Genomic DNA, 11,366 nt, shown 5'->3' on the forward strand with positions numbered 1-11,366 from the left:
TAGGACTACAGATGAAAATTAGCCAGCTGGCTAACACTGGCGTATTTACAGAAATGTTGATTAATGTGCATTGTCCTAATCAAATAAATAAAACTTAATTGCATAAATCGTATTCAAAATCTTAATGTGTACTCTATCACAAGATGTAATGTAAGATGTGTGTATAACGTAAATACTGTATTCTGTATTCTGTATCCCTCAGTGTGGAGTGTGTGATGGGCAGCTAGGTGACGCCTCTGCAGGGACTGATGTACGGATTCGTAATGGACTGCTGAGCTGTCATGAGTGCTATATTGCATCTCGGGGTGAGAACACATGCCCACACACACAAAGACACACACACACAGACTGACACACACTGGAACATGCATATATGGTGTTACAGACTTTCCTCTGACATTTATATTGGCCTTTGTCCTCACAATTAAATGCCTAACCTTAACTCCTTCTCTAATCACACAATAATTTTAAACAGTACTAATTGTTTAAACTGTAAGAACCTTAACTAGACAATTAATAAAATTGGTCCTTATTTTAAGGGTCTAACAAAGCGTCACCAGCAACAATAGGATAAGTTATGAGAGCAGACTTTTACACATTTCCATGTGTTTGTGTGCAGGCAGAGGTCAGCCCACCACACTATGATGACCTCCTCTGTCTTTGTCAGTGATTGGATGGAGAAGAATTCATAACTCCGTAACTCACATTCTGGCAAACTCTCGGAATCATTGTCTTTTTCCTGAAATGCACAAACTGTTTTATGGATGCCACTTTGAGTGAAAACTGGACTGACCTGGACTGAGTGACAAAACATCACATGCACATGCAATACAGTGTGTGTGCTTATTATACACTTCAAGATTTTGAATATGTGTAGCATGGATGTAATTAATAAAATTTGTGTGTTAAGACCTTTGCACAACCATACTTAGCACAGTTAAGATACTAGAATAAGGATCTGTTCTATAACAAGCTTAACATGTTACGCTAAAAGCTGAACCACTACACATCAGTCTCAAAGTCTTGATTCATTAACCCCTGCTTCTGCACTGATGACTGATGATGGTTTGGGTTGGATAACCTGAAGTAGCTCAACCTTTATAATGCCTTACTCATCATCATACCTTTGCATTCTTTTTGGGTTTTGTGTTTACTGTTTTGCATGAAAGAAGAACATGTATAAGTTATTGCTCAGATGGAGTAGTGTGCGCTTGACGTTCGTTGTTGTCGTCTCAACACCTAAACTTTAACTTCCCTCTTGTATGTTGTACATCATCATGATATTTTTCATTTTGGGGGGGGATCTGGCTAACTTACGCAAGCTTTTTTCTTTATAATTATTTTTACTGGAACGAGAATGCATGTTATTAATTATATACTTGTTGTTTTTTGGATTTTTAAATATTTTCCCCTTAAAATGTTTTCGCCATTGTTATTCTCATAGACTGACTGAATCCGAAACAGTGCCTTATGTAATGAATGCGAGGGCTAGTGTATAGCGTAGGAGTAATTCACACTCACACAGACCTCTGGGTCTTGGCACATGCGTGTGTGTGTGTGTGTGTGTGTGTGTGTGTGTGTGTGTGTGTGTGTGTGTGTGTGTGTGCTTGTGTATGAAATCATACATGTATTGGTATGTATGCAATGTGTGAGTTGACTTGAAGCACAGTTCCATACCAGCAACAAACATTTTAAATAGATCTCCAAATCACCTGTTGTTCCCTTACACCCCCTCCCAGGAGATGAACCAATGACACAAAGTGATTTGCTGCTTCCCTGTTAGTTATTCCCCCGTATAATGACAGTTTCACAATGTCCAAAAATCTCTCCTCGTCTGCCTCTATCACAAGTGTTGCCTCTCCAGAGTCTGAGCTGAATGCCCTTCTCCTCTGTGTGTCACAGTCTATCTGAACACCTGATAGCGTCTTCATTAGAGGAATAGAGCGCTCAGTTCATTGTCTTTTATAGCAAGTGTATGTTTATCAATAAAATATTTTAAATGGGATGCTGTTGTTTTTTTTCTTCTATTAAAATACATTTTAAGTAAGCAGGCAAAGTAGTAAATCCACTCTGACTCTGTAGAAAACGTCCTTGATTAAATCAATGTGTCTTTATCTTTTACTTATGAAAAAGTAGTGATAAAATGATGTAAAAAAACCTCTTACATGTCAAAGTCCTGCATTAAAAAGAATATATAAAAGTCCAAAAGTCTTATTAGCAAAATGTACTTAAGGAAAAGTACTTATTTTGCAACAGAGTGGTCCCTGTCATTACTATGAATGATTGTGTACACTGCCTTTTAATCTAATTTTTATCTGTAAAGTAACTAGGAACTATAGCTGTTATAATAAAGCTGTTGCAAGAAATGTTACCTCTGAAATGTAATGGAGTACAAATATTAAGTAGCACAGTAAGTAAACATACCTCAGAAAGTACAGTACTTGAGTAGAGTAGTTACTTTGCACCACCGTTTATAAAACCCTAGACCTGACAGATATTCTGTGCATTATTTTGAAAATATATGTTTTATAATTGTTCTAGATTCTATTGCAACCTGTTTGAAGCACATATCTTTTTAATGGAGTAGTTTGAATGTATAATAACAGAAAACCAATATTTATGTCTATGGGTGTGCTTTTGTGTGTGATTAAAAATCGCCAGTCTTGTCTATCCTCTACAAACATAGGAAAATGCAATGTTAGAAACGCTTGCCAAGGATAACCTGCTAGGGGAGGTGTGTAAATGAGCCCCCAGCTTCCTCCCACTTTCTGTACAATATTTACAGTTTTATATGCTGGAATACTACTTTACTCCTGATTAATTTAAGAATATGTAACATGTGGGGTAATGAGGGTCTGGACAGAGCCCTAGGATCAGCTAATTAAGAAGGCCCCAATTCGGTGATCTGTATTTGTGCTAGGAACCAATGTTAAAACAAAGAACGGAACCATAAAATAAGGGGACCGGAAGTGCGCCTGGCCGCCCCTTTTATACTGGTTGTTTGCCTCTTTGTTGTTGATTTGTCATTTTCTTTCTTTTTTTAAACGTCGAACATCAAAACAAAATGGACTCAAAAGGACCCTCTCTTTATGCAGTATGTACATGCCGTTTAACGGCAACTGGTTGCAATGTCAACTCTGGCTTGTTCGGTAAAGAGCAGTAAATGTTGGTGGCAGTTAGCCTGAGTTAGCTAGCTAGCCAGTGAGCTAGAAACAGCAGGATATAGGACTGTGTTTCTGCCGTGTAGCAACAGTTCTCTTTTATAAATGACCAAATTAGTAACTAACTAGTAGTAAATAACTCTAAACAGCTCCAACACGCAGTACAGCTTACACTGGGGATCTTTCATCTCGTGGTTTCTCAGCTCTTTCCTGTTTTCAGTGCGAATGTTAAAATAAGATTCTTGTGGTGCAGATTTTAGATTATTCACAGCAAACATGGGGAATGAGCCATTCGTCATTACTGAGAGACTAAACGTCACATGAGCACAGACAAATATGCTTTGGTCTTTGAGCACTGAGACACAATCTAAGATAAGAGCAGTGGTGCAAGTAGAAATACCACAGTGTCGAAATACTGTTGGTAAGTAAAAGTCATGTATTCAAAATTTTACTTAGGTAAAAAGTATTACCATTCAAATAAATACTAGCATTTCAGAATAATGTATATGATCGTTATTAATGTACTAATGGGTACATCACTTTAAAATCTCAGCTGGTAAAGGTGGATCTCATTTTAATTTCTTTATATATTGATCTACCTTTCTTAACCTTTAATAATACATAGTGTATTTATTAATAATAGAGCTACAACGAGTCAACGATTCGATGTCAACTGTTAAATTAATTGCTATTAGTTTTTATGAAAAAAGTTTCGAATTCTTTGATTCCAACTTCTTTAATGTGAATATTTTCTGTTTTTTCACTCCTCTCCTCAAATTTGGTATTAAAACAACACTAGAAACAGACAAGTAGGTAGGAAAAGGGATGCAATTAAAAACAAAAACACATACAAATAAATAAATCAGGTGGAACATTAGAAAGTATGCATGTTACCTTAGATCAGTGTGCATAAATAAGATATGCCGATACAATGGTGGTCAAAGGGACAAATACGGAATATGCAGTGTATACAGTTTAGCCATTGGAAATGTTATGTAAATATCAGTCAAATCAACTAATTTGTATTCAAAGACTGGCCTACTGTTTATAATATGATGTGTGTTTTAGCCGGCAAGCTCCTCAGTAGACATATCACGAAGCATAGAGGAGGACTCTTTGGTGGACGGACCTCTGATTTCTGCTGACGCCCTCCACTCAGCCATCAGGAGAGAGTTTCAGACTGTACCGACACCCTGCCATGCTGGCCTGCTGTCTCTGCTGCATGTATGATGTTTACACATTCACACAAGCATTGTGTTTACTTTCACTGTAGTGATGCGATTAGTCCCTATTATCAGCAGTAACGTGACAATAATGTTTTGATATCATGCTACTATTGTTTAATATTTACTTAAAACTGAAAACCATTAGTCAATGAATTGATTAGTCGACAGTGACAAACAGAAAATGAATGTGCAACTAGTTTTGATAATCGATTATTCATCTGAGGAATTTCCAAGCAAAAATGTCAAACGTGCTCGTTTTTGAAGATGTCGACGTATCGATGAATTGAGAAAACATTTGGCCAATGACAGATCACTTTTGAGAGTAATCTGACTATTGCAGCACACGTATTTTCTACGTGTAATAATATTCATAGTACGTGCTGGTCTGTGCTAACGTCTCCTGCTCCGTCCATCCGTCTCACTTGCAGTGCTCTCCTCTTTGTTTCAGGTGGTGTACGTGGTGTTGTCAATGTGTGTGGCAGTGCTGTGTGTGTTGGAATTAGGCCAAAAGGAGGTGTGTGCGAGTATTTTGGGTAACGTGCGAGGTGACAGTGTCATCGTGTTTGGGAAGGTGTGTTTATGGGTTCTGGTGCTGTTGTTCACTGGGTGCGTGCAGCATCACCACAGCCAGGCCAGGAGCAGAGGATACCTGCGATTCTACAGACAGACGCAGGGACTGAAGCACCTGCCGCTCACCGTGCACTCTGTAGGTACGGCTGCACACGTGTTCTCAGGGAACTATGAATCCATTTACTGCACATGTACAGGTCAGTTTTCTCCACAAGATGGCAGTAGTGCTAAGCAAAGAGTGTGTGTGTGTTTTGTATTTCTGTATGTTTGTGTGCAGGAAACGTTCTGCTTCTGGTTGTTCTGGCTGTGCGGTTACCACCGACTGTCCAAACCTACATGCTGCTCAGTGTTCTGGGGTTGGAGCTCTTGGTTGCATTGCCTTGCCTGCTCTATTACACAGGTAAACTGATCTCAGTTCAGATATTCTAATATTGAGTCAAATTATTTCACTCTGGGAATGCAGATATGTGATTGACTAGGATATTGCACTTTCAATGCACGCACGCACGCACGCACGCACGCACACACACACACACACACACACACATCCAAATGTATGCCTTAAAATATGCTTTAAAAAAGATAGAACAAAGTATGTTTTCCACATAAACACCTTAAACAAAATTTGAATTGAACTGAAATAATCAGGTTGCAGTCGAGATAACTTTACTTTCAAATACAATTCACTTAATTTTAAATGTCATTGTACTTGTGTCTTGCTTTTGTACTTCTGCCAGAATAAAACACTGTATTATAAACACCACACTATGGGAAGAAAGAACAAGAAAATAATAAACTAGTAAAAAACATGATACCTGAGCTAATGTACAGTAACTAAGTAGCAATGTAGAACATGTAAAATCAGCAGCAGTATGAATACCCTGAATAGCCAAAAAAAAGACCATGTGAACAATAAAGAGGGCAAATGTCTTAACAGCTTTCTCAAATGACACTTTTTTGTATAATTCATAAGTATTATACTTTCTAAAAGGCAATTTGGCAGTTAACTTAGGCCAATGGAGGAGGTATGAAAAAAGCTAAAATACAATTTGTGAATTTCCTTTTTCCTATCACATCTCTAGACTTCACTAATTTCGCTGAATTATGAAATTATGAGACTTTCCTCCAATGAGTTCACATTTTATAGTTTATGTGCAGAGGAGTTTTTATTTCAAGGTTGCAGAGATCAACGCAGCATCGTTTTCCTGTGGAGGGTGGTAGTAATATCAGGAGTCGTGTATAGAGAGACACACCCTGTAGATTACAGACACACACACACACACACACACACACTCACTCTACCCCCCACTCTCTATCTGAGCACATTCGCATCACAATACCTGCCCTGCCCTTTTCAGACTCGACAGCATGACAATCAACCATTCAGCTCTCTGTCCTCCCTCTCTCTCTCTCTCTCCCTCCCTCTCTTTCTCTCTGCTGATCTGCTGATGTTTTGCTTCTGATACAAACACCATGCAAAATATTGTGTGTGTTGCTGTGTTCAATTATGCATCTATCTTTCTATCTAGCTATCTAGCTATCGATCTAACTACCTATTGTCTTTTTATATGTGCCCTTGAGGTCAGGAACAAATTGGTTAACTCCACCTGACTCCAGTGTGTGTTGTCCTTTTGAAATGGCCTCAAGCTGCAAAAACTTACCAGGGGAATTCAATGACTTTGCAACACAACAGAACATACTGCCCATACTGTAAAACTGCTTAATTTTGTGTGAAAAGTCACAGCATTTGAAAGAATATGCTGAATACTATTAAGTTTTTTGTGCATTTATTATTTCCTTTGAAGCTTTTTGGCAGTCCAAAGTTTTTTATTCAATGACAAATGATTGCCATAATGTTGATTTAATGTGTAAAAATGGCAAATGCGTGACTAACTGATTTAACAAGTCCACACTTACCTTGTGAATGAAATGCTGTTTTGCAGCTGGTTCTCATATATCTGAATTCTGACTGCCACAAAAAAACTACAACATAGAAACACTGGAAAGAATCATGACATACTGTACTTCATACTAAACTACTGACTGGTGGAGACATTAATGATTATCCCAACATGCTCTCTTCTCATAGTTGCTCACATGCTGAGAAGTTGGTCAGCTGGTTGTTGTAATGAATTAGAATTTTCACAAAACATCCCCTGATTTGACTTGATTTCATGTTTTCTGTTCTATGTATATTTGAATTCTGCATTGGGCCTCTAATAACTTAATGATTTAGTTTACTTAATATGAAATTTTACCTATAGAACATTTTGTGTAGTCGCTGCAAACATCCTTGTCCAAAATCAAAAGTCAATTTATTTTAATTTACGTATGTAAGTTAACTTACAGCACATACTTATGTCACATACTTACATAAGGTATAATCAAACATACTTATTTTAAACCAAACCACAATCTTGTCCTACAATTAACCAAGTAGTTTTCTTTCAACTCATAACTGTAACCACATGGCTAAAACTGCGTCCAACACAACGTGTGCCTGTCGCTGGTACTCTCCAACGATCATATATCGTTTTTGGTCATTGGCAAATGACTTATTCTGTTGGAAGTGTTGTTATTGGGTTGTATGTAATGGGAATTCATTTTGAATGTTAAAGGAAAAAATCCTGCGCTTTGCTTGGTTTGTAGGTATGAAAACTCTTATGAGGAACATCTCATTTAAATTTCAGTTGTCTGTTTGACGTCCATTGGGCTAGGCATAGGTTCACTCTTCAGATTAAGTTCCCACGTAGTTCATGGGATATTTATAGATCCCCATTACAAGCACCGGTGTGTGCCTCTAGTCTTCCTGGGGGCCTGGACATTGAAATACAATAAAAGTACAGACAACAAGTACAGCGCTGGGTATCGTACTTAAACTGTTATAAAAAATAAGTCATTATTTAGACAATATTTTATTCAGGCAAAGTTCTGAGAGACTTTGTTTTGTGGTAACACCAAGTTAAACCCTGATGTACAGTTAGGGTTCAATAATTGTCCCTGCTATCTAAGCAGTTTTAATTATACCCAGCCCCACACTAGTATTAGTATTTCAGTCTGGGATAAATCTGCTTAAGTGTGTTATTTCAATTCTACAAATATTTTGTTTTTAATCTGGTATATTTTTACAGTTAGAGACAATAAACAATACATATTTAAATATTCCCCAGAATGTTTTCTGGAGTCCAATACACTGGCCTTCTTCTCACCAAAGGAAAACTGCTATTAAAGATGCTGTATCAGAGGATATTGAAGAATCTGTAATGAAAGGAAATCCATATTAAAGGTGTGTTTGGCAGCTGTAGGGCTCAGATAGAGGTTCGAGATACCAGAGAGGCAAGGAGAGAAGATAAGAGGCATTAGGATTTAGCCTAGCCAAAGGGTAGCCCTCTGCCCACTCCACCCAAACACAGGGACACACACACTCACACACACATTGTCCCTGTGTTTACAGTGAGGCTGATCCAGTGTGTGAGGGGGGTATCTGTGTTCGTCCTTCACATTCCTGCTCAGATCAGTGCAGTCAGGCACAACGCAAACAGAGCGACGCCTCGCAGCGCAATCCTTTTTAGAGCACAAAAACAAGCACAGCAGACTGATGCAGTCAAGGTGACGTCAGAGTTCACGAGAAGGAAAGAAAAACTGTTTTTAGAGGAGACACGGAAGGAGAAGGAGAGATGTAATGCCTGCAGCTATGAAGTCCATACAGGAAGGCCTCGTTCACCTTCTCTTTGAAGTGTGTGTGTGTGTGTGTGTGTGTGTGTGTGTGTGTGTGTGTGTGTGTGTGTGTGTGTGTGTGTGTGTGTGTGTGTGTGTGTGTGTGTGTGTGTGTGTGTGTGTGTGTGTGTGTGTGTGTGTGTGTGTGTGTGTGTGTGTGTGTGTGTGTGTGTCTTTGAGGTTTGCTGTATGTTTCTGCCTCTCTCATTTTAACATGAATACACTCTCCTCTATAGACCCCCATGCACATCAAAGCCATGCCTTGGCCTTCAAAGGCTTAACTTAGAATACATCTCTCTCCTTTGCCTCGCCAGAACTTAGTGCAAGCACTGCAGGGCACAGGGTAAGCACACACACTCTCCAACAGTATACCCCTATCACGCACAAACCCCTCTGTACCTAATGACAAGGCTGGCATGTTCATCGTACACTTGAAACATATTTTTGCTCTAAAAAACCTACTTCCAAAACCTGTTCCATTACTGAAAGTCCATACAAAGAGTGGGCAAAGTAAATATCCTAATACTTATCTAAGCATTATGTCATGTTAATGATATCCACTAAAGTATACAAAAAAGTTGTAAAAAGTTACATTTATCATTTTACTAGGTATTATCTCGTGATGTGACCATCTAAATTTTAAGATTTTGTAACTATGTGATTCACTTGAAGAATGATAAATGTTAACTGTTGAATTATGAACTAGCCTTACTTCATCCACATCACTATACACTTTACACTATCCATATACTCTCGTTGACATTTATATTTTTCTACTATCTGTCCTTCGTATTGCACTATTGCATGTTGTATTTGTCTCTAGTTGTTGTATTCCTGTACATTATGTCATCTGAATGTTTGCTTCCACTCCCACGGAATGTTACATCATTCTTTTTTTCCTTTTTCTACACCGGGACCAGGAGAAACACAGTTTTGTTCCTCTGTGTACTGTACACTGTATACAGATGTCTCTCTTACATTATCCTAAACCAGACCGTGTATTTATCAGTGAAACAGAGATGCATCAGATGATTCGCCATCATCAAAACTGATTATAATTTATAATGTGATGTCAATTTGTCAGGTTTCTTTTTATCTTTATTTTGTCACTTTGCGAGTACAGTCTTTAAAGACTTGCTTTGTAAATACACAAACTTAAGTTTTTCTAATCTTGTAGTAACCACCCAGTAAATCATGTTATAGTTATGTACAGGCAGAACTGTATGTTAACCAACAGCCACAACAGTGCCCCAGTGCCAGTCCAACATTACAGTACACTTACAAGCTGTATTAATCCTTTAAAACTAGCAAAACTGTAACTGTGGACAACTTAGTTCAATGTGAGTTTCTCAGTGCGGTATCCATACTCGGATGCTTCGACACTTGTAAATGTGCGTTGCTTGTTGTTGAACATTGCTGATAAGTCAAAAGAAAGCTCCGATTTCTCCTTGAAGTCTTTGAACCTTTTCCCACATCGACAGCTCCTGCCCGTGACCCCAATTCGTGAGCAGGATTTCTCTTCCAGCAGACTGTAGGCTTGCATACTTCTTTGAACTCCTTTTATTGTGCCGTGTTGCAACTTAAAGTTGTTCACACCGCTCTTCTCCTTCGTCTTGTGTCATTCTAGTCAGGCTCCGTGGTTGCTGGGATCCATTTCCTTCCAGTTCTTTGTTTTCGATTCGGGCAGTGCAGAGTTGTGAGCACTATATGTGGTACCATTAGCTGTTAGCACCTCTAAAGCTCCACTGTTATCACCTGTAAATGTGCACTTCTTAATGGGTGACTGATCTGAGAAGAGACCGAGTCTGAGCACTGTCTGTCCGGCCGTGTGAGTGTGCGAGTCTCTAACAGGGACGTGTGAAATGTGTCACTTCCTTTACACTGCTCCCTCCCTCAATCTGTCCGTCCATCAATCAAGCCATGCTGGTATCTCAATCTGCTTGTAGTTTGCTGTTTTACACTGAATTCCACAGCCCTGAATATCTTGACTGACATCATGCTAATAACTCTTCAACCTTTTCTGTATGTGCACTTATTCACGGTAGGAATCTTTCTAAAATCAAGTTTAGGATGCTTAAGAAACCTTAAAAATGCATCAACATTTAAGGAGTATCCCACAGCACCTTTTAAACCCCCCCCAATTAAAACCAGATCAATAAGATTTGACTTTGTTTCTGTGATGTCAACCAGTACCACCAAGAAAAATGGTTGACACATCTTCATTTATGGGTTTTTGTTTCTATTTTGTTTGTTTTTTATTATGTTCAAAAGCTACAAAGTTCACGGGGCGAAATGCATTCAAAAGCAATGGAGGAACAGCACCATAGTCAACAGTGTTGGATAATCAAAGTAAATCTATTATCATCAGTTGTAAAGGTATATCAATTCATTATTTTGTGATGCTTCTATTAAACAGGTTGCTGTGAATATAAATGCTATAATCAAAGTGCTACCTTAACATGGTTATCCTCAGTAATGTTTATACATGCAAACATTTGTCAAGTTTTTTTTAAAGACTAGACAAATTGTCACCCTGTTGGTATTTATTTGACAGCCGTTTGTGTTACTGCTTTGTCATTTCTAAAACAAACCTCTTCATTTCTCTGCCTTTCTGGAATGGCTCTGTCTCACACATTCCTGCTTACTATTGCTGTATTTACACACACACACACACACACACACACACACACAC

General features: G+C 38.4%; 2 protein-coding genes across 2 annotated transcripts in view; both read left to right on the top strand.

Annotated features, from left to right (window-relative positions):
• The window catches only part of LOC116697972 (LIM and calponin homology domains-containing protein 1), a gene marked incomplete at its 5' end in the record, with an annotated part of 28,071 nt that extends 26,066 nt beyond the window's left edge, over window positions 1-2,005 (top strand). The window contains 2 exon segments of the mRNA XM_032529639.1: window positions 203-305; window positions 620-2,005. Coding sequence (XP_032385530.1) covers window positions 203-305; window positions 620-645 — 129 coding nt within the window.
• A 936-nt stretch (window positions 2,006-2,941) lies between these two features.
• tmem192 (transmembrane protein 192) overlaps window positions 2,942-11,366 on the top strand; it is an 11,161-nt gene continuing 2,736 nt past the window's right edge. The window contains exons 1-4 of the mRNA XM_032525695.1: window positions 2,942-3,094; window positions 4,230-4,385; window positions 4,836-5,097; window positions 5,235-5,357. Of these exons, the coding sequence (XP_032381586.1) occupies window positions 3,065-3,094; window positions 4,230-4,385; window positions 4,836-5,097; window positions 5,235-5,357 (571 nt within the window). The 5' untranslated portion in view covers window positions 2,942-3,064. The remainder of the gene's footprint in view (window positions 3,095-4,229; window positions 4,386-4,835; window positions 5,098-5,234; window positions 5,358-11,366) is intronic.

The sequence above is a fragment of the Etheostoma spectabile genome, chromosome 2, assembly GCF_008692095.1.
Source record: "Etheostoma spectabile isolate EspeVRDwgs_2016 chromosome 2, UIUC_Espe_1.0, whole genome shotgun sequence".
Classification (NCBI taxonomy): domain Eukaryota; kingdom Metazoa; phylum Chordata; class Actinopteri; order Perciformes; family Percidae; genus Etheostoma; species Etheostoma spectabile.